The sequence below is a fragment of the Chiloscyllium plagiosum genome, unplaced genomic scaffold (genome assembly GCF_037043375.1).
Source record: "Chiloscyllium plagiosum isolate Xiang-an unplaced genomic scaffold, Cpla_swu_hap1 HiC_scaffold_22, whole genome shotgun sequence".
Lineage (NCBI taxonomy): Eukaryota > Metazoa > Chordata > Chondrichthyes > Orectolobiformes > Hemiscylliidae > Chiloscyllium > Chiloscyllium plagiosum.
Window position 1 is genome coordinate 45,506,888 of NW_028270160.1, and position 22,809 is coordinate 45,529,696.

General features: G+C 42.1%; 1 protein-coding gene across 5 annotated transcripts in view; it reads left to right on the top strand.

Annotated features, from left to right (window-relative positions):
• exoc6 (exocyst complex component 6) overlaps window positions 1–22,809 on the top strand; it is a 204,938-nt gene that overhangs the window by 74,954 nt on the left and 107,175 nt on the right. For 3 of the 5 annotated variants that reach the window (XM_087999000.1, XM_043712483.2, XM_043712486.2), the window contains exons 15-19: window positions 7,713–7,822; window positions 9,900–10,011; window positions 20,684–20,818; window positions 21,523–21,702; window positions 22,414–22,443. In XM_087999000.1, coding sequence (XP_087855126.1) covers window positions 7,713–7,822; window positions 9,900–10,011; window positions 20,684–20,818; window positions 21,523–21,702; window positions 22,414–22,443 — 567 coding nt within the window. The remainder of the gene's footprint in view (window positions 1–7,712; window positions 7,823–9,899; window positions 10,012–20,683; window positions 20,819–21,522; window positions 21,703–22,413; window positions 22,444–22,809) is intronic. The other 2 variants (XM_043712488.2, XM_043712490.2) reach the window with 1 other exon arrangement.

Here is a 22,809-nt window from a genome sequence, read left to right on the forward strand (position 1 = left end):
TAGAAACCTTTTACCAAGTTCACGAAAAGTTGATCTAACTTTGTGGAGCTGATGATCTGAAGTGTTGCTAGGTAGTTTATTAACAAGATTCTGCCAGTTCTGAATGGATACTGTAGTAACTAATCTAAAAGCCTTACAGAATAACTGCACCAAAAATATTCAGAAATACATTAGATTGTTTATATCTATTTCTTAGTTGGATAGAACTGAGAGGTAAGAAATGGTTTGATCACCTTATTGGGATTGTACTACAGACCCTTCAATAGCATACAGGAAATTGAGAAACAAATTTGTAAGGTGATCTCTGGTCTCTAAGAATAATAGGGTGCTAATGGTAGGGGATTTTAACTTTCCAAACTTGGACTGGGACTACCATAATGCTAAGGGTTTAGATGAAGAGGAATTCATGTATACAATAAAGTTTTCTGATTCAGTAAGTGGATGTACCTACTAGAGGTGCAAAACTTGACCTATTCTTGAGAAATAAGGCAGAACAAGTGACTGTGGTGTTAGTGGAGCCAGCAACCATAATTCTATTAGTTTTAAAATTAGTGATTGAAAAGGATAGACAGGATCTAAAAGTTGAAGTTCTAAATTGGAGGAAGGTCAATTTTGACAGTATTAGGCAGGAACTTTCAAAAGCTGATTGGAGATGGATGTTCACAGGTAAAAGGATGGCTGGAAAATGGGAAACCTTCAAAAATGAGGAGAGTCCATGCTGGATGACTGAGGAAATTGAGATTTTGATCATAGAAACGAAGGAAGCATATGTCAGGCATAGATTGAGTGAATCCTTAGAATATAAAGGCAGCAGAGGTATACTTGAGGGAAATCAGGAGAGCAAAAAGGGGACGTGAGATAGCTTTGGCAAATGGAGTTAAGGAGAATCCAAAGGGATTTTATAAATACATTAAGGACAAAAGGATAACTAGGGAGAGAATAGTACTACTTAAAGATCAGCAAGTCAGAGTATGTATGAAACAGTAGGAGATACTATATTTTGCATCAGTGTTTACTGTGGAGAAGGACATGGAAGATATAGAATGCAGATAAGTAGATGGTGACATATTGGAAAATGGCAATTTTACAGAAGAGGAGATGCTGGATGTCTTTTAAAAACATATGATGATTGATAAATCCGTAGAACCTGATCAGGTGTACCTGAGAACTCTGAGAAGCTAGGGAAGCGATTGCTAGGCCCCTTGCTGAGATATTTGTATCATCAAAATTCGCAGGTATGGTGCCAGAAGACTGGAGGTTGGTTAACGTGGTGCCACTATTTAAGAAAGATGGTAAGGAAAAGCCAGGGAACTATAGACCAGTGAGCCTAACATCTATGGTGGGCAAATTGTTGGAGGGAATCAGAGGGACAGGATTTACATATATTTGGATAGGCAAGGACTGATTAGGGATAGTCAATATGGCTTTGTGCATGGAAAGTCATGTCTCACTAACATGATTGAGTTGTTTTTTTGAAGAAGTAATTCAGAGGATTCATGAGGGCAGAGCAGTAGACATGATCTATATAGACTTCAGTAAGCATTAGACAAGGTTCCTCTTGGTAGACTGGTCAGTAAAGTTAGATCACATGGAGTACAGGGAGCTATATCAATTTGCATGCAGAACTGGCTTGAAGATAGAAGATAGGGTGGTGGGGGAGGGTTGCTTTTCAGAATGGAAGCCTATGACCAGTGGTGTGTCACAAGGATCGGTACTGGGTCCACTGCTTATTGTTATTTGTGTAAATGATTTGGATGTGAACGTAGGAGGTATAGTTAGTAAGTTTGCAGACTGCACCAAAATTGGCGGTGTAGTGGACAGCAAAGAAAGTTACTTCAGGGTTCAAGGGGACCTTGAACTGATGGGCTGAGGAGTGGCAGATGGAGTTTAGTCTAGATAAATGAGTTGCTGCATTTTGGAAAGGCAAGTCAGGGCAGGGCTTATACACTTAATGGTAAGGTCCTGGGGAGTGTTGCTGAACAAAGACATTGGAGTGCAGGTTCATAGTTCCTTGAAAGTGGAGTCACAGATAGGATAGTAATGAAGGTGTTTGGTATCCTTTCCTTTCTTGGTCAGAGCACTAAGTACAGGAGTTGTTGCTGTCCAGGACATTGGTTAGGCCACTTTTGGAATAGTGAGTAATTCTGGACTCCTTCCTATTGGAAAGATGTAAAACTTGAAAGGGCTCAGAAGAGATTTACAGGATATTGTCAGGATTGGAGGGTTTAAGAGGGAGAGGCTGAATAAATTGGGGCTATTTTCCCTGGAGCATTAGAGGCTGTCTGGTAACCTTAGACGTTTATAAAACAATGAGGGGCATGGATAGGTTAAATAGACAAGTCTTTTCCTTGGGTTGGGGGTAATCCAGAACTAGAGGGCATCGGTTTAGGGTGAGAGGGGAAGCATTTAAAAGGGACCTAAGGGGCAACTTTTCATGCAGAGGATGGTGCATGTATGGAATGGACAGCCAGGGGAGGTGGTGGAGGCTGGTACAATTACAACATTTGAATGGGTACATGAATAGGAAGGGCTGAGAGGGATATAGGCCAAGTGCTGGCAAATGGGACTAGATTAATTTAGGACATCTAGTTAGTTTGGACAAGTTGGACTGAAGGGTCTCTCTGACTCTAAATATTTCTTTAAAGTGAGGAAAAACTTAGAAGGTTTCAGTTTTGGTGCGAATCCTTTGTAACTAGCATAAAGTTTGAAATCTGAACTACGCTTTTGCCTCTGCTTTAGTGCTTCACGTCAAGCAGACATGAATCTTTGCAGAATTTAATATTGAAATTTAAATTGAGAGCAGAAATTTTGTTCTGAAAGTTTGGAAGGCAAGTAATTTTGCCTGGAAACGTCAACTCCTTCTACACCTTAGTTTGACTTTCAAAATCACTGCTATTTTTTGTAGTGGTGGACAGATAACGTAGAGGAGTCTCCAAGCTAAAGAATGGATAAACAATAGGCTAGCCTAACAAAAATGGAGTAGGCATAAACAGAACCTTTTCTTGTTGGCAAGATATAACAAGTGGTAAATTAGAGGGATTAGTGGAGGGCCTCTACATTTTACAATTTTATGTAAATGGCTTGGATAAGGGGACCAAAATATTGGTTGCTTCATTTGATGGAACAAAGATAGGTAGAAAAGTAACTTTGGAAGAGGACACAAGGAGGCTACAAATGGATGTTAGGTCCGTGTACAAAAATCTGGTGAAGGGAATATTATATGGAAAATGTAAAATTGTCCATTTTAGTGAGAAAAATAAACATTTTTATTATTATATTGAGATTGTGGAGCACCAAGATGCAGAGGAATCTAGGTATCTTAGTGGATGAATTGCAAAAGACAATTATGCAGGTAGAGCAAGTAATTAAGAATGTCAATGTTTGAAGGGGAATTTGATGCAAAAGGAGGGAAGTTGTGCTTCAGTTATTCAATACACAAGTACTGGATCTAGAATCTAATGTACATAATATTGATTTCCTTATTTAAGGACAGATAAATGTATTGGAAGCAGTGCAAAGAAGATTTACTAGACTAATAATTGGAATGGATGGGTTTTAGAGGGAAGATTGGACATCTAGGCTTGTATCTGCTGAAATTTAGAAAAGTTACCTCTAACTTCATTGAAACACATGATCCTGAGAAGACTTGGGAGGATGGATGTAGAGAACCTCAAACTAAGTGCCACCATTGAAATCTAAGGGCCACCCAATTAAAACCAAGATTAGATGAATTCATTTTCTCAACAGGTTATATTGGAGAATTCTTCTTTGAAAAGGCGATGCAAGTTATCTTTGAGTACTTTTAATGCAGAAGTGGCTAGATCCTTGGTAAGCAAGGAGATGAATATTTATCAGGTTGGAAAAATGTGGAGTTGTGCTTACACTTCAGATAAACAATGATCTTATGAAATGGTGAAGCAGGCTCAAACAGCCAAATGGCCTATTCTTCTCCTAACTTGCATGTTTGTATATGAATTTCTTGTTGAAGCGGACCAAACTCTCCTGAGTGACTCTGTAATTGACTTATTGTAGTTAACTCATGCATGTGAAATTTGTCCAGTAAAGGAAAATTTGATTTTGAATGGCCTGTGTGTTTCTAATTTAGTCTTCTGAATATATGTGGAATAAACCAAGATTTAATTTCAACAAAGCAAATTATGATCATTCACCTAACATTTGAATTTTGAGTATATTCTTTAGTGATCTAATCAAATAGTTTCAATTTTCCTATGTTTGGTTACTTGTTGACTATTTAGCCAGCGATCTTGTGGTGTTTCCTCAGACTTCCATTTTAAAGTGCTCCCCTCTTATCAGGGTGATTAGTGTGTCTACCTTCTCAGTCACTTACTATCTGGTAGTTTCAGAAATTTGTAGCTCTGCAGTCCTGACCTGTTTGGAGAAAGTGAGGTCTGCAGATGCTGGAGATCAAAGTTGAAACTTTATTGCTGGAACAGCACAGCAGGTCAGGCAGCATCCAGGGAACAGGAGATTCGACGTTTCGGGCACAGGCCCTTCTTCAGGAATGAGCGGAGAGTGTTCAGCAGGAGAAGATAAAAGGTAGGGAGGAGGGACTTGGAGGAGGGGAGTTGGAAATGTGATAGGTGGAAAGAGGTCAAGGTGAGGGTGATAGGTCGGAGTAGGATGGAGGCGGAGAGGTCAAGAAGAAGACTGCAGGTCAGGAAGGCGGTGCCGGGCTGGAGGGATCCGGCTGAGACAAGGTGGGGGGAGGGGGGATGAAGAAACTGGTGAAGTCCAAGTTCATCCCCTGCGGTTGGAGGGTTCCCAGTCGGAAGATAAGACGCTCCTCCTCCGACCGTCGGGTTGTTGTGGTTTGGCGGTGGATGAGTCCAATGACCTGCATATCCTCGGTGGAGTGGGAGGGGGAGTTGAAATGCTGTGCCACAGGTTGGTTGGGTTGGTTCGTCCGGGTGGCCCAGAGGTGCTCTCTGAATCGCTCGGCAAGTAGGCGGCCTGTCTCCCCAATATAGAGGAGGCCACACCGGCTGCAGCGGATGCAGTAGATGATGTGGGTGGAGGTGCAGGTGAATCTGTGGCGGATATGGAAGTTTCCCTTGGGGCCTTGGAGAGAAGTGAGGGGGGAGGTGTGGGCGCAAGTGTTGCACCTCCTGCGGTTGCAAGGGAAGGTGCCGGGAGTGGTGGTTGGGTCGGTGGGGGGTGTGGATCTGACAAGGGAGTCGCGGAGGGAGTGGTCTCTACGGAAAGCTGATAGGGGAGGGGAGGGAAATATATCCTTGGTGCTGGGGTCTGTTTGGAGGTGGCGGAAGTGACGGCGGATGATGCGCTGTACATGGAGATTGGTGGGGTGGTAGGTGAGGACCAGTGGGGTTCTGTCCTGGTGGCGGTTGGAGGGGCGGGGCTCAAGGGCAGAGGAGCGGGAAGTGGAGGAGATGCGGTGGAGGGCACCGTCGACCACGTCGGGGGGGAAATTGCGGTCCTTGAAGAAGGAGGCCATCTGTGTTGTACGTATTTTGAACTGGTCCTCCTGGGAGCAGATGCGGCGGAGACGAAGGAATTGGGAGAATGGGATGGCGTTTTTACAGGGGGCAGGATGGGAGGAGGTGTAGTCCAGGTAGCTGTGGGAGTCCAACCTCATAGTCCCACAACCCCGCACCGCCCGTTTCTACCTCCTGCCCAAAATCCACAAACCTGACTGCCCCGGACGACCCATCGTCTCAGCCTGCTCCTGCCCAACCGAACTCATCTCGGCATACCTCGACACGGTCCTGTCCCCATTAGTCCAAGAACTCCCCACCTACGTTCGTGACACCACCCACGCCCTCCACCTCCTCCAGGATTTCCGCTTCCCCGGTCCCCAACGCCTCATCTTCACCATGGACATCCAGTCCCTGTACACCTCCATTCCCCATCACGAAGGACTCAAAGCACTCCGCTTCTTCCTTTCCCGCCGTACCACCCAGTACCCTTCCACCGACACCCTCCTTTGACTGACCGAACTGGTCCTCACCCTGAACAACTTTTCTTTCCAATCCTCCCACTTTCTCCAAACAAAAGGAGTAGCCATGGGCACCCGCATGGGCCCCAGCTATGCCTGCCTCTTCGTAGGGTATGTGGAACAATCCATCTTCCGCAACTACACTGGCCCCACCCCCCATCTTTTTCTTCGCTACATTGATGACTGTATCGGCGCTACCTCGTGCTCCCACGAGGAGGTTGAACAGTTCATCCACTACACTAACACCTTCCACCCAGACCTCAAATTCACCTGGACAGTCTCAGACTCCTCCCTCCCCTTCCTAGACCTTTCTGTTTCTATCTCAGGCGACCGAATCAACACGGACATCTACTACAAACCTACCGACTCCCACAGCTACCTGGACTACACCTCCTCCCATCCTGCCCCCTGTAAAAACGCCATCCCATTCTCCCAATTCCTTCGTCTCCGCCGCATCTGCTCCCAGGAGGACCAGTTCAAAATACGTACAACACAGATGGCCTCCTTCTTCAAGGACCGCAATTTCCCCCCCGACGTGGTCGACGGTGCCCTCCACCGCATCTCCTCCACTTCCCGCTCCTCCGCCCTTGAGCCCCGCCCCTCCAACCGCCACCAGGACAGAACCCCACTGGTCCTCACCTACCACCCCACCAATCTCCATGTACAGCGCATCATCCGCCGTCACTTCCGCCACCTCCAAACAGACCCCAGCATCAAGGATATATTTCCCTCCCCTCCCCTATCAGCTTTCCGTAGAGACCACTCCCTCCGCGACTCCCTTGTCAGATCCACACCCCCCACCGACCCAACCACCACTCCCGGCACCTTCCCTTGCAACCGCAGGAGGTGCAACACTTGCGCCCACACCTCCCCCCTCACTTCTCTCCAAGGCCCCAAGGGAAACTTCCATATCCGCCACAGATTCACCTGCACCTCCACCCACATCATCTACTGCATCCGCTGCAGCCGGTGTGGCCTCCTCTATATTGGGGAGACAGGCCGCCTACTTGCGGAGCGATTCAGAGAGCACCTCTGGGCCACCCGGACGAACCAACCCAACCAACCTGTGGCACAGCATTTCAACTCCCCCTCCCACTCCACCGAGGATATGCAGGTCATTGGACTCATCCACCGCCAAACCACAACAACCCGACGGTCGGAGGAGGAGCGTCTTATCTTCCGACTGGGAACCCTCCAACCGCAGGGGATGAACTTGGACTTCACCAGTTTCTTCATCCCCCCTCCCCCCACCTTGTCTCAGCCGGATCCCTCCAGCCCGGCACCGCCTTCCTGACCTGCAGTCTTCTTCTTGACCTCTCCGCCTCCATCCTACTCCGACCTATCACCCTCACCTTGACCTCTTTCCACCTATCACATTTCCAACTCCCCTCCTCCAAGTCCCTCCTCCCTACCTTTTATCTTCTCCTGCTGAACACTCTCCGCTCATTCCTGAAGAAGGGCCTGTGCCCGAAACGTCGAATCTCCTGTTCCCTGGATGCTGCCTGACCTGCTGTGCTGTTCCAGCAATAAAGTTTCAGTCCTGACCTGTTTCCCTACATCTAAGGACTCTAAAATAATGCTATTATAGGTTTTTCGATGAGTTTTATTACACTAGTGGAATTTGTCAGATCTGCTATTTTTTTCCTAGTTCATTGTTTTTAAGGTATAAAACTATGCTGCATTTGCTATTTTTAAGTTGGTCTAATAAAATATTTTACTTTTTTTTTAAACCGTATAGCAACCTTTTCCAAAGCGGTTTCCAGTGTCTCAGTCAGTACCTGAGATCTACAAGGAGTTCAAAGAGTTCATTTATGCAAGCCTTAAATTTTCAGAGTCTCTTCATCGAAGGTGAGCATGAGATAATTCAAATAAAAATGCCATAATACATGGCTGGGAATAAACCAGAGAATGTCTGCCAATTTCAAATTTGTTGACACTTGTGCACTTTTTGAAGTTTTACTAAAAGTAAACATGGGTCAGAAGTGTCACAGATTAGAATTCTATACCTGAAATCTTAACATGGTGTTGTTGTGAAAATGTAACAATTATTAATGAGTAGTTTATGTAAAATAGGTGCAAAACAAGTGCAGACTTTGCAAGAAATTGATTGCTATGAAATATATTATGTTTTGAAGTCTCTTTTTAATGGTAATTTCCAACAAAAGTGGCTTTCAATGTGAAACCTAAGCTATGAGTTTAGACATTATTTTCAGATTCCGCTGTGTTGGGTGAGAACACGAAAGCTAACCGGTTCAGTTGTTCCACATAACTCTAAAGGAAAGATTTGAGAGTGAGTGAATCTAGGCTTACTTAGTAGGTGCACCTGTAGCAAAACTAATGAATAGGAGATGCATCGAGAAACTATATTTTTAGTATTGGTGGTTTTTTTTTTAGGTAAGTTTGGCTAAAACAAGAGTTTTCAACTGTTTCTTGTGGAACTTGCCTGAAAAGAATCAGCAGCTGCCATAGAGTAGAGGGTTCCTTTTCAGACTGGAGGCCTGTGACTAGCAATGTGCCACAAGGATCAATGCTGGATCCAAAGCTTTTCTTCATTTCTGTAAATGATTTGGGTGATAATATAGGAAGTATGGTTAGTAAGTTTGCAGATGACACCAAAATAGGTTGTGTATTGGACAGTGAAAATGATTATCTCAGTACAATGGGACCTTAATTAGATGGGCTAATGGGCTGAGGAGTGACAGGTGGAGTTTAATTTAGATAAATGTGTGGTGTTGCATTTGGGAAGGCAAACCAGGGCAGGGCATATACACTTAATGGTAGGACTCAGGAGAGTATTGCCAAGCAAAGACTTAGGAGTGCAGGTACTTAGTTCCTTGAAAGTGGAGTCAGAGGTAGGCAGGATGATGAAGGCGGCATTTGGCATACTTCTCTTCAGTGGTTAGTGCATTGAGTAGAGAAGTTGTGATATCATGTTGCAGCTATAAAGGACATTGGTGAGACCCCATTTAGAATACTGTGTTCAGTTCTCGTTGCCCTTTAGGAAGGATGTTATTAAGCTTGAGTGAGTGCAGAAAAGATTTACAAGGATGTTGCTGGGACTAGAGAGTTTGATTGATAAAGTGCTGAATAGACTGGGGCTTTTTCCCCTAGAGCATTGGAGGCTGAAGGTTAACCTTTTTGGCAGCTCATAAAATCATGAGGGCATGGATAGGGTGAATAGCCAAGGTCTTCTCCCAAGGTGGAGGAGTCCAAAACTACAGTGCAGAGGTTGAAGGTGAAAGGGAAAAGGTTAAAAAGTAACTTTTTTCCCCCACAGAGGGTAGTGTGTGTAAGGAATGAGTTGCCAGAGGTGGTTACAATTAGAATATTTAAAAAGCATTTGGATGGGTATATGAATAGGAAGGGTTTAGAGGGATATGGGCCAAATGCTGGCATATAGGGTTAGGCCAGATTGGGATATCTGGGCAAGTGGACTGAAGGGTCTGTTTCCGTGCTGTATGAATAAGTAGTTTGTGTCCTATTTCGATTAGGACAGATGATAGTTAAAACCCTGCTGAATTTCTCTTTTTTATTTATCATCATTTAAGATTTATTTAAAGCAACTTTTATTTATTTGCATTGAGAATCTGTACACACTCAAAATGTTCGTGTGCCAACAATTATTTCTTTCCTGTAATTGCATGCACTAGTTTGCTGGTGGAGGTTGGTCACTTATCCAAGTTTATGGAAGGCATTGCAGTTAATGTAACTCCTGATGCAACTCATTGCATCTCTATTGATTTGCTTGTGGACATTAATTAATAACTTTTGAAGCATGTCCGGTCCCTTTTAGAAATGCTTATGAGAAACTTTGGATACAGGTTTGTCAACATAATTTAAGATTGTGATTGGTTATTTGAATGCATTTCAAATAACCAATCTTACTGAATGCATCATATTAATGCAAATTAATTCTGATTTTTAGTTCAACAGAAATAGATGATATGCTCAGAAAATCTACCAATCTGCTGCTAACTCGAACTCTGAGTGGATGTTTGCAAAGCCTCATCAAGAAACAGCACATAGGTTTGACTGAAGTATGTATTTAACACCTGGAAGGGTTTGTTTCTGAATACTGCTAAACGGCTGGTTATGGAATATTTTCTAACCAACCTGTTCAAAGATGTTATCACCAACGTTTGAAGCAGGTGAGACTCAGGCCTCCTAGTGTGGAGGTGTGGGCACTACCACCACAAGAGCCCAGTTACAACCAAACCATTGGTATCAAATTAAGCAGTTGCAATCTCATGCTGTGTAATGGGTAGCCACTCAATTCATACTAATGCTTTAACATTGTTACTTATTTAGCTGTTCACTAAGGTGATCCCATAAAAGGATATTAATGACGATGGTTGACAGCATTGTCACCAACAAGTGACGACAATGATAGGTTAGGTACAGAGTGCAGTAGTATTGTCCCTATCTCTGAAACAGGAGGCCTGGGTTCAAGTCTCACGTGCTCCAGAGATATCTTTTAACATCTCCTAAGTAGCGTTTGTTCACTAACAGCATTATAACATCAAACACTTTATTTACAAACAGCTCTCAAACTAGTTTTTGAACAGAAATACTTTTTCATTAGTTTTGTATTATTGAGGAGTTTACAAAATTGTACACAGTTCAACAAGGATGGTGTTACCATCACTGAATTCCTCACTATCAGCATTGTGGCAATTATCATTGATCAGAAACTCCACTGGACTTACCACAAATGCAGTGGCTACAAAAGCAGGTCAGAGGCTAGGAATACTGTGGTGACTAACTCACCTCCTGACTCCCGAAAATCTGTCCACCATCTACAAGACCCAAGTCAGGCCAGTGATGGAATACTTCTCATTTGTCTGGATGAGCGTAGCCCCAACAAGAAGCTTGACATTATCCAGGGCACTGCATCCACAAGCATCCAATTCCTCCTCCATTGATGCTCAGTAGCAGCAGTGTGTACGATCTACAAGTTGCACTGCAGAAATTCACCAAAGATCCTCAGACAGTATCTTCCAAACTCCTGATCGCTTCCATCTAGAGGACAAGGGCAGTAGTTATATGGGAACCCACACCACCTTCTCAAGGGCACCGAGAGACTGGCAATAAATACTATCCAGCCAGCAACACCCTCATTCCACAAATATGAATAAACTATTTTAAAACTATTAGAAAATGTATCTGGGTTTTTCTGTTAGTGAAACATACTTTTTAAGTGTGTTATTTCTTAGAAAGTAGGAATGAGAATAGGTTATTAACAAATAGTATAATACTTGCCTTTCCCTTGTACCTTGCTTGGACTTTGCTCTTTTGTCTTGGAAAAACTCTTGTTCTGAGTGAACATGATCATTGGTAGGGCTTCGGTACTCACTCAAACTCAGAATATATATACCACAACTAGTTTAATCATTGCCACTAAATCAAGCACCAGTAGGCTTTGCTCTCTTGGGCCAGACTATCATGCCCTTGCCCTCTCCTTTCCACTGCCCTAATTCTGAACATTTCTTTGGTTTTTTTCATATTTTCCCCATACCCTTTGCGTTCATCTCCTTCATTAGATCCACCTCCTGCCCCCTTGACCTATTCTCGTTTAAACTGCTAGCTTTTCACCTTGACTTCCTGGTCCTATGAGAGCTGACTTCCTCCATTTCAAAGCTACCACCCAGGTCCCTTTAAAGTCTTTTGTCAAACTGTAAAGTCTTTGAATGTGTTGTCCTATTTTTATTGTCAAGCTTTTCATAACTTCTTGAAGCAGGTTTCTGACCTTGCCATGGTTGAGCCAGCTGTAGTCAAAATCTCAAAACTAGCTCTGACTGCAACCATGGGAAGCAATGCCAGTCATTCTTTTTGACCTTTTTGCAACTTTGATATAATTGAGCGCACCATCCTTCATTGCCTGTCCACTTGCTCGTGATCCATTCACAGCAGACAAATCTCTGCCAGTGACTTTTCTTTTTGCACTAGTATTACTTGTGGTCGTTCCCCCCTCCAAAAAAATCTTTTCTTCATTTTCAATTCCTCATCTTTTTGGTGATATTTGTTGGTGTTCTCAGAAGACACGATGTTGAACTTACAAGTAAGGAACAAGAATAGGCCACATAGCCCTTCCAGCCTGTTCTGCCAGTCAATATGTCAATATGATCATTGCTAATCTGATTTTTAACCTCAATTCTACATACCTGCATACCCAATAAGCTTTCATCCCTTTGGTAATCAAGAATCCATCTACCTCTACCTTAAAAATTTTTTAATTCTGCATTTTCTGCCTTTTAAGGAAGTGTATGCCAAAGACACTTAACCCTCTGAGAGAAAAAAAAGTGTTACCTCATCTGTCTAAATGGGCAATCCCTTATTTTTAAACTATGACCCCTAGTTCTAGATTCTCCCACAAGAGGGCTCCATATGTGCACTCCTAACACCCAGCTCCATCTTATTCCTTCCACTACTTGTTAGACTGCTTGTCTGTCATCCAATCTTTGGACTGAATTTCCTTACTTTAAATATTAGAAAGACCAAAACGATTCCTAGAATCCCTACAGTGTGAAAACAGGCCCTTTGGCCCAACAAGTCCACATCGACCCTCCAAAGAGTAACCCACCCAGAACCATACCTCTATCCTATTACCCTATATTTACCCCTGACTAATGCACCCAACCTACATATCTCTGAGCGCTATGGGCAGTTTAGCATGCCAATTCACCTAGCCTGCACATATTTGGACTGTGGAAGCATAGGATAATTGGACATGGGTGTCCCAGAAAGACAGGTCCTACAAAATGCAAACAAGGGAGGGAAAATAAATGTGATACTGTTGGTCCTGCTGGAGATGGCAGATGGTAGCTTACAATCCTTCATATGTGGGAGCTGGTGGCAAGGAAAGTGAGAGCAGGGAGACTCCATCATTGTTGTGGGAGGGGAGGGGAGGGGGAAGGTTGACAGCAGAAGTGTGGGAACTGGGTCAGAAACCGCTTAAGGCCCAGTCGACCATCGTTGTAAGGAATCATTGATTGTGGAAAGAAGTGAGCATGTCTGAGCACCCCTGTGGAAAGTGGTACCATCAGAACAGATAGAGAGAAAGAAATTAGGAGAATGGAATAGCTTTTGTCAATGGGTTTTTGAGTGTCAATGGCCACAATAACAACATTGTAGGTTCACCTATAATGGTGCAAGAAGACAGTTTATCAGCACATTCTCAAGGTCATCTAGTGTTGGCAAAAACATCCTAGCCCAGCCAGCATTGCCTGCATCCCAGGTATAGATTTAAAACAAAATACTTAACATTGCTTGTGGTATCATGATGTTGCACCATCCTGTTGGTCACCTATGTTTTGTTCTGTGGTCTATATGGCCTTTGGAACCAGACCTGAAACATCTCCATGCACAATGAGCCATGTTGGTAATGTTTTATAAGTATGAAGAGAAGCTGGACAGTTTAAGGAGCCTAAAAAAATTGTTACAGATTTTCTGATTTGATGACTTGGCTGACTGTAGCAGTAGTATTAACTGTGCTTCGAGGACATGACTGTACTTTGTCTGCCATTAAGGTGCATTCATTTTCACATAATGTACCTGTATCTTACAGAAAATTGCGTTTGGTTGATTTTCTCCAACTGACTGTCAATCTATTCTGCCCACCCGCCATGCCTTCCTACTACAGTTTCAGACTGAATAAGTCTGCTTGCAACGTCTGAATAATATGTGGCTCTAAACTGGCTTTACTCCTCTTCATCATAAAGAAGACAAGCTTCCATCTCTGCAACAGCACCTTGTCTATGACCCTCCTGCCATTATCTGCAAATCTTCGTGTTTTTTTTCAGTATTCCAATTCACTGGATGACTAGTAACGTTAAGCTCATCCAATTCCTCTATATCCTAACTCTGAATCCACTCCAAATCCTGCTCATTTTATCAGTCGGTGTGTGCTGGATTACGTTTGATTAAACAATACTGTTATTATTGTTCTCAATAAAAGTGTAACTTACGCTGCTATTAGAAAACAGTAAAATATATTCCCATCTGATTAGCATTACAGTGTCATTCAGAATCTAGTTAAAATTCACCAATTCTTCCCCGGTCAAGGTCATGCCTTCTAGTCTTGTATTTTGTCCAGCCGTCCAACATCCAAAGAACACTGCTCCTCATTCTGGTCTCTTGTGCATTCCATATTCTTTCACACTGCCATTACTGACTGTACATTCAGCTGTTAAGTTCTCAAGTTCCTTCCTGAGGCCTCATCGTCAATTGTTTTAAGACCATTCCTTTAAACTTGCCCTGTTGATCTAACTTTTAATTACCCCTTCAAGAAAGGAACTTGACCAGTAGTTCTTGCAGCTGTATTATTTGTGTGTGCTTATCAGTGTCTCTGCAGTATTAAACAGCAAGAGACATAAACTAAATCTGCTGTTTCACCTCCATCTTATAAGAACACATTTCCAGGAGAATCATTGGGTACTGGTTTAATGAGGTTTATAAAAGGATTAACTGAGCCACGCAGAAGAGCTCATGTTTCAGTTATTGATCTGTGCTTAGTTGGCTGGTGTTGGTCAGGGTGGTAGTAGGAATTCTATAATTGGTCTCAACTTCAGCGGATTAGAGAAGGGAAATGCTCACAGAAATCCCATTCCTAATTACAGTCTGTGACATACAAAGCAGCATGTGTATGGACCTCAGGCTAGACTAAATTGGACTGAGCAGTGAATGTGAATGCTTAATAATTTTTTTTAAAGGAAGTACCAATACTTGCTGCTGGATCCGACATGTTCCTCATCCAGATGGTAATTGTAATTCCTAGAAGCTGTCCACAGCAAATACTCTTTCAAGTGGCAACTGGAAAGCTTGTGTAGTTAAAAAAGAAATGTGCTTGTTTGGCATGTCACTTACATTAGGATAAAACAATAGCCGTAATGCAATCTCTCGAGTAGAAAAGGGAAACTATTTTATAGATTCAACTGACTGCTAACATTAGAAAAGAGTAAAATATACTCTAACATTAAAATTATGGTACGATCTACTTAGTGGTCACAGCTCGTGGTATTGATGTGAATGTGATATTTATGTAACTTTTTGTATGAAACTTGGTTTCCTGTTGTGTTGATCAGTAAAAGTTCATTGAATTGATCAATTGTTTATTAATTATACAGAATCAAGTTTCCACAACTTACTGATCAGTCCTAAGCTGTACAGTCCTTCGAAATTCAGTGGTAGGTGGTGGTGGACTATTGAACAACTAATATTCCCATCCTCAATGAGGGGGCCTAGTCCATCAATGCACAAGATAAGACTGAAATATTTACATCCGTCTTCAGCCAGAAGTGCTAAGGCAATGATCTATCTCCTCCTGAGATCCCCAGTATCATAGATGCCAGTGTTCAACCGATTCAGATCACCCCATGTGATTATCAAGATAAGGTTGGAGGCTCTGAGGGCTGCACAGCCTATGGACCCTGGCAACCTTCCAACCATTGAACTAAAGGTGTGCTCCAGAATTAGCCATTCCCCTAGCCAAGCTGTTGCAATTCAGGTGCAGCACTAGCATAAGCATTTCCTTATGATGGAAAATTGTCCAGGTACACCATGTGCACAAAAAGCAGAACAAATCCCAAATCAGCTAATTGCCATCCCATTAGTCTACTTCAGATCACCAGTAAAGTGATGGAAGGGATCTTAAACAGCATTATCAAGTGTCTGTGATGAGGCTCGGTTTGGTTTCTGCCATGCCATCTTGGCTTCTGGACCAAGCATGAACAAACAAAATGAACTCTAGAGGCAAGGTGAAGTGTCTGTCTTTTATGTCCCAGCAGGATTTAACCAAGTATGGCATCAAAGAGCTGTATAAAGAAGGTGGTGATGGTAGTTGTGATTGGAGATCAATGCTCTCAGCCTCACAGCATTTTTGCAAGAGTTTTTCAGGCCTGTGGCCTTCAACCATTTTCCACTACTTCATTTGTGATCTTCTGTCCATCATTAACATCAGAAGTGAGCACATTTGCTGATTACACTTTGTTCAACGTCCTGTGTTGAGTGTTGTTCAATGGCATCACCACCTTAATGCCCCACTATCAATACCTCAGAGACCATTGACCAAAAACTGAACTGGACCAGCTATATAAATATTGTGGCTACAAGAGCAGGTCAGAAGCTGTGAATTTCCTCCCATCTCCCACCTACGAGGCAAATGTTAAAAATGTGATAGAATTTGCCTGGATGAATGTGGCTCCAATGACAATCAAGAGGCTTGACACCATCCAAGACACAGCCCACTTGGGGGTTTGCACACCAGTAATGATATGTTCACTATTTCCCTGCATTGCTTTACAGTGAAAGTAGAGTGTAACATCTACAAGATGCACTGCAGTAACTGACCAAGGCTACTTCATCAAAGCTTTCCCAAAATTCCACCTCTACCACTAAAGGGGCAGGACAGCAGATATGTTGGAACATCACCATCTGCAAGTTTTTGTTAAAGTTTTGCACTATCCTAATTTTGAAACTACATCACCACTGTCATGGATTGAAACCTTGCTTCCTAAGAACACTATGAATGTTGTTTTGAATCCCTTCTCACCATGGCAGTTAAAGATGGCAATAACTGCTGGCAACCTAACAGTGTCCTTACTCTCTCTCATTTGATCATGTGGCATCAGTAAAGGTTTGATACTCTTTGCATGTAGCTTAATTTGTTACCTAAGTGAGCTCTTTTTGGAGACCATGTAAACTCCCTTCACAACTGATGCAGTATGTATATTCTGTAGAATGCAATTCCTCAATTTAACAAGATAATTTTAACCTATCTCAGTGTGACTGTTGTTAACTGATGAAAGGACAAGCAGCAATCTAGTGGGAATAGATTGCACAATATTCTGTAATTTCCTCCTCTTCACCTTAAACCTGCAGTGGTTTAAGGTGAAGGCCCATTGCTGTCACCTTAGGATGACCAAGGTGTGCACTGAAGCACCACTATATCGATATCACCCACATTCTAAGAGCAAAATTATCGTTGCTCTCATGCAATTCCTGGTTCCTGTCATTTCAAGTTTAATTTCTGGTTCAGTGCTGATTAACTGCTACGCATGAGAAGTTATCACTGAAAATTGGTGTTGACTGTAGCAAAACAATTTAAATTGCCAGTGAGTAGCACTGTTAAACTGCTTGATCGCTCTTCACTAGTTCTTTTCAAATAACTGAGCAACCTATGATTGGCAACTCAAATTTTAAGCTCTGGGGTGCTGGCTATAAGTTATCTGCACGAATTTTAGAAGTGGCATCAGTTGAATGAGATTTTTACACTTTTTAATCACAGTTTAAATTGTCAAACCGCATTGCTCAGTTGTTCAGCAGTACTACTCATCAGCATTGCAAACAGTTCAGTGTCAGTCTTTCAGTGATATTAAACTTTAAAGTTTATTTTTATTCCATACCCCTTCTCCCACTTTAGCCTATTTCTGTGTGCTATTTTAGGTAGATTGTTGGAACCATAGGATTGACACTGTTTGAATTATTGCAGTTACAACTCTGTGATCCACTTGAGTCCAGAGGAGTTGATCACTGTTCAGATTGCACTCCTATAAATTCTCTTGAACAAATTGAAAGTCTGTGCCACTAATTTCATAATGAATCTTTTGGGTTGAAATGATTTGCTACATTAGCTAACAAAGAAGAAATAACATATTCAGCTTAAATATGTAGTGCAACAATAATTATTCTTAAAGTTTCAACATTTGAATCTTTTTTACCTTGCTATGCCCACCACACACCAACAGATTGCATGTGCAATCTCCCTGCCCAATCTTGGGGGGGGGGGGGGGGGGGGTTAGGGAGGGGTGTGGGGAGTTGGGGTGAAAGAAGGGGAGAAGTGAGCAGAGAGGTAGAAGTGGAGACCAGAGAGATATGACAGGGGTAGGTAAACAAAAGGTTAGGAGAAAAGTTTAATGTAATAATAAGAACTAAGTAGAAGAAATTTGGAGCTGTGCTGAATGCAGCTCATATATTAATGGGCTTTCGAGTACATTAGAATGGGTGACTGTGCTTAAAGCAACCCAAGTCATAACATAACCATGTGTGCAGTAAGTTGTTTTTAAAAAAGGACTGAATCAATCAGGCTCTAAAAGTACTAAACTGGGTGTTGCGTCCTACAGGCTGTAGGGTTGCTAGGCAAAAAACGAGATGTTGCTGCAGGGCACATGTAGAGGCCACCTTTGCCTTGTGTCTATTTCTATGGACAGCGGTCCATTGCCCTCCTACAGAGTACACAGTTCCTCCACCTGGAGCCCTCCCTCTGGCCTTTTCACTGCATTTGATCTGCTCGTTGAGAACAGTCAATGAACCTTAAGTTCTCTGCCGCTGCCACCATCACCACCACTCCCGAACTGCACTCTGTGCATTAGGATGCAATCCTGAGTTTGCCATCAAGCCTGCTGACCAAGGGTGGTACTGTTATTATCTGGATATTGACCTACGTGGCAGAGGCTGAGCGTCAGCTCTCAGACAAAACACCCCCTGTGGATCATTACCCCATCATCAAGCATCAGGCCATTGTGTCCATGACTGTCTCCAACCTCTGCTGCCTGGCTTGCTGTGTTCTTCCAGCCTTCTGCCTGTCTACTTTTTATTTTCCCACAATAGCCTTCCAGCTCATAATTGCCCAATCCCATGTAGCCCGTTTCTACCTCCTCCCAAAATTCACAAATAGGACTGCCTTGACAGATGCATGGTTTCTGCCCCACAGAACTTTATTTCTCCCTCCTTTGACTTTTTTTTTCTCCCTTTGTCCGGTCTCTCCCCACTTCCATCCATGATTCTTCTGACATTTTTGCAAAAGTTTCAAAATTTCCTGGTGGCAGGCTCCAGCTGCCACTTCTTCACAGTGGACATGCTGTCCCTTTTACATTTTCGGTCCTCTACTTCCTGGAAGGAAGATCTGAACCATCTCCATCTACCATCACCCTCCTTCACCTGGCCGAGTTCATCCTCACTTTGAATAGTTTTTTAAACTCCTCTCACATTCTTCAGATTAAAGATGTGGCCATAGGTATCCACTCGAGCCTCCATCATATCTGCCTCTGTGAGGTAGATGGAACATTCCTTGTTCCAGTTTTACTCTGGTCCTTCCCACAACTCTTTCTTTGGTACATAGATGACATCAGTGCTGCTTGCCCCTCTCATTCTGAACTGGAAAAATGTATCAATTTCGCTTCCAGTTTCCAGTCTGCCCTCACCTCCACCTTGTCCATCTCGGACTCCTCCCTTCCCTTCCTCAACGCCCCCATTTCTGGGGATAGGCCAGGCACTGATGTCCAGTTACCTACACATCCTCACACCCTGCTTCCTGTAAGGACTCCATCCTATTCTGTTTCTCTGTCTCCATTGCATCTGTTCTGACGATGCCACCTTCTGCAACAAGGCCTCAAATGTCCACCTTTTTCTCAAGCGAGTTCCCTACTGTCATGATGGACATGGCCCTTAGCCTTATTTGACCCATCTCCATGAAACCCCACCCAACCCCAAATGCAATCATCGAAAGTGTAATTCTTGCCTACTTAACTCCTCCCTCCATTACCATCTAAGGCCCAGACATACCTTCCAGTTGAAGATGTGATTTACCTGTGTTTCATTCAATCTAGTAGACAACGTTTGCCTCTCAGTGTGATCTCCTCTACGTTGGGGAGATGAAATGCAGATTGAGTGACTACTTTGCAGAACTCTTACTTTCTGTCAAGCTTCCCTTTGCCTGCAACTTCAACATGCCACCATGTGCCCTCGCCAATGTTTCTATTGCATGCCTCTTGCAGCATAAATACCACTTTTTCCTCACTGCTAACAGACCTGATGAAGAGTCACTGGACTCAAAATATTTACTCTTTATTCCCACAGATGCTGCCAGAACTGCTGAGTTTCTCTAGCAGTTTGTTTTTGTGTTTCAAACCTCTAGCATCTGCAGTTCGTTCTTAATCTGTTCAGTTTAAGATTAACATGGCTGAGACTAGAATCGTATGAAGTTAGCGGTTGTCGATCCTGGAATAATCAGGTTTTCAAAGTGTTTGAAATGCCTCTGCCCATCTTAATGTGGGCACTGAAAGTGAAATGATATTTAACACAAGGTATGCTGTTCCATCCTTACTGCAATATAGGGTACTACTGTAAAACTACCTGAAGAATTACCAAAAAAAACCTAATATTTATGGGCGGCACGGTGGCACAGTGGTTAGCACTGCTGCCTCACAGCACCAGAGACCTGGGTTCAATTCCCGCCTCGGGCGACTGACTGTGTGGAGTTTGCACATTCTCCCCGTGTCTGCGTGGGTTTCCTCCGGGTGCTCCGGTTTCCTCCCACAGTCCAAAGGTGTGCAGGTCAGGTGAATTGGCCATGCTAAATTGCCCGTAGTGTTAGGTAAGGGTAAATGTGGGGTATGGGTGGGTTGCGCTTCGGCGGGTCGGTGTGGACTTGTTGGGCCGAAGGGCCTGTTTCCACACTGTAAGTAATCTAATCTAATCTAATCTAATCTAATTTGTTTTGTAACTTTTGAAATCTAATCAACTGCAAAGTAAATTCAAATGTATTTTTTTCTGTTGAGTGGATTTTAGCTGTGAGGCTAGGCATATAAATTACTATTAGTTGACACAGTTGGGATTGTAAGCTTATTGCTTTTTATTTAAAAGATGTTGCTTGGAATGAATTGCTAGAAAATAGGAAAAACAAAAGTCTCAGTAAATGTATTTTGCATTTCGCAGCTTGTACAAATCATCATCAATACAACGCATCTGGAACAGGCCTGTAAATATCTTGAGGATTTTATAACCAACATCACAAATGTTTCCCCAGAAACTGTGCACACCACACGACTTTATGGACTGTCCACATTCAAGGTATGTACGAGTTGAGTATGTTAGCAGTGAACATTGGAACATTTCCTACTGAGGTCATGAGTAAGGCAATTCTGTACTTTAATAACTGTAGTATTGTGACTTCATGCTAGACCATAAGGGCCTGCACACTTCTAGTCACGCAAAATATTAAATTCAGATTTTTCTTGTAATCTGAAACTTTTGGGAAAAGGTATTAAATGTTCAGTTGAATGTCTATTGGCTCCCTTTTTTTTTGGGTGAACCAGCCATTGATCTGTGCTGGAAGTAAATAATTGACTTGCTTTCAAGAGTTTATTATGTAACTAAATGTAAAACTTTTCATATGCATTTTAGCTTTCAAAGGTGCAAGTTAATGCTTATGTTTTAATGACTCATCACTTAAATTTGTGAACTGCTATGTATTGAATCACTTCTAAAACTTTGTAGAGTGCCCCAGCAGTACAGTATTTGCAGTATCAACATAAATATATCGATTTGTGTTGTAATTTCTTTGAAACAAACTGGAAATAATTGCAATTCAATTTTAATAGCTTATTTTTCTTTGAAATTTGCTTCATTGAGAATTATGTTTTGTCTATATGTGAAGTGAAAATTTTGCAAAGTGATAAAGCATTCTAATATTTACTGATCATTGAAGCTGGCTTGGGGCAGTCTTTGCAATAATAGAGATACATATCTAAAGTTTAAATAATGGATTTTTGCAGGATGCTAGACATGCAGCAGAAGGAGAAATATACACAAAGCTTAACCATAAGATTGATGAGTTCGTACAGCTGGCTGACTATGAGTGGACTATGACAGAACCCAATGGTCGAGCCAGTGGTTATTTAATGGATCTTATAAATTTTCTCAGAAGCACTTTTCAAGTTTTTACGCATTTGCCTGTGAGTATTATATCTGAAAATGAAAATCCTAAAATAATAGTCCCAAGTATATTTTTTCTTTAAGATTATTCCATAGATCCTTAAAACACTTCAATTTTGACTGTTTTTATGACCATGCAGATTATTGTTTTATTTACACTTGGCTTAAACAAGAATTAAAATGTCACTCTTTCCAACTGACTTCCTTGAATGGTTCTTGAATAATGAGCTAAAAAGCAAACTGGCTTCACTGTTGGAAGAGAATTTTAATTAGCTACACAGGAGGCGTTAATCCAATTTTCAAAGACATCCAAGTGAATGGAGCAAACAGTAGCTGTACGTATAAAATGCTGCATTCTGACCAAGCTTTGATATTTAACTCCTTTTAAAAATCAGATGAAATAATGTTTAAAGTAATACCTTTCATGATGCAGTAGAACTGAGCAATGGAAGATACCTGTTCATTTGGGATATTTTAAAAATTTGCCACATTAGCACCAATTGAAGTAAGAGAAGCTGATTAGTACTTATCACTATGGATGTTAAATGAAAGGGATTGATATGGGCACACTGTGACTTTTATATTGTGAAGATGTCCACCTAGCAACTTATCTAAATAATACTATGTTTTGATTTTATTTTCCTTTTTTAAATTATTGGTGTTTACAGTTCTTTCCACATCTGTTTACATTTGATTTTTTGTTTTGATTTCCTTGCTGGGTTCCTTCTCAGAATAACGTCAGTCACCATGCAGCAATGTCGGTGAGTATCTGAAGAAAGCATGCACATCTGAAGGCTATGAACTGGCTACAGACTTGTTGCTCAAGTTGAGTAACCCTTGATATAAATTTAAGTCAACAACTAAACCCTTCCCTCCACTACTGGCTTTTGCTTGGTGTGTACAGAAAAAAATGGCTGAGAAATAATAGGACAGGCAGAAATTATTTAACAGAAATATTACAATGGAATACCCTTCAAAATGCATCTCTTTGTTGAAGTGGCCATTGGCTGTATATAATTAGCCCTTCTACTCAAAACAGAAAAATCTAAAACTGGTTGTTTTGATTTTGGCTTATAACTAGCATATAGCAGTGTAGATTTGTTTGAAAGGATAAGCTTCAGAGAGCA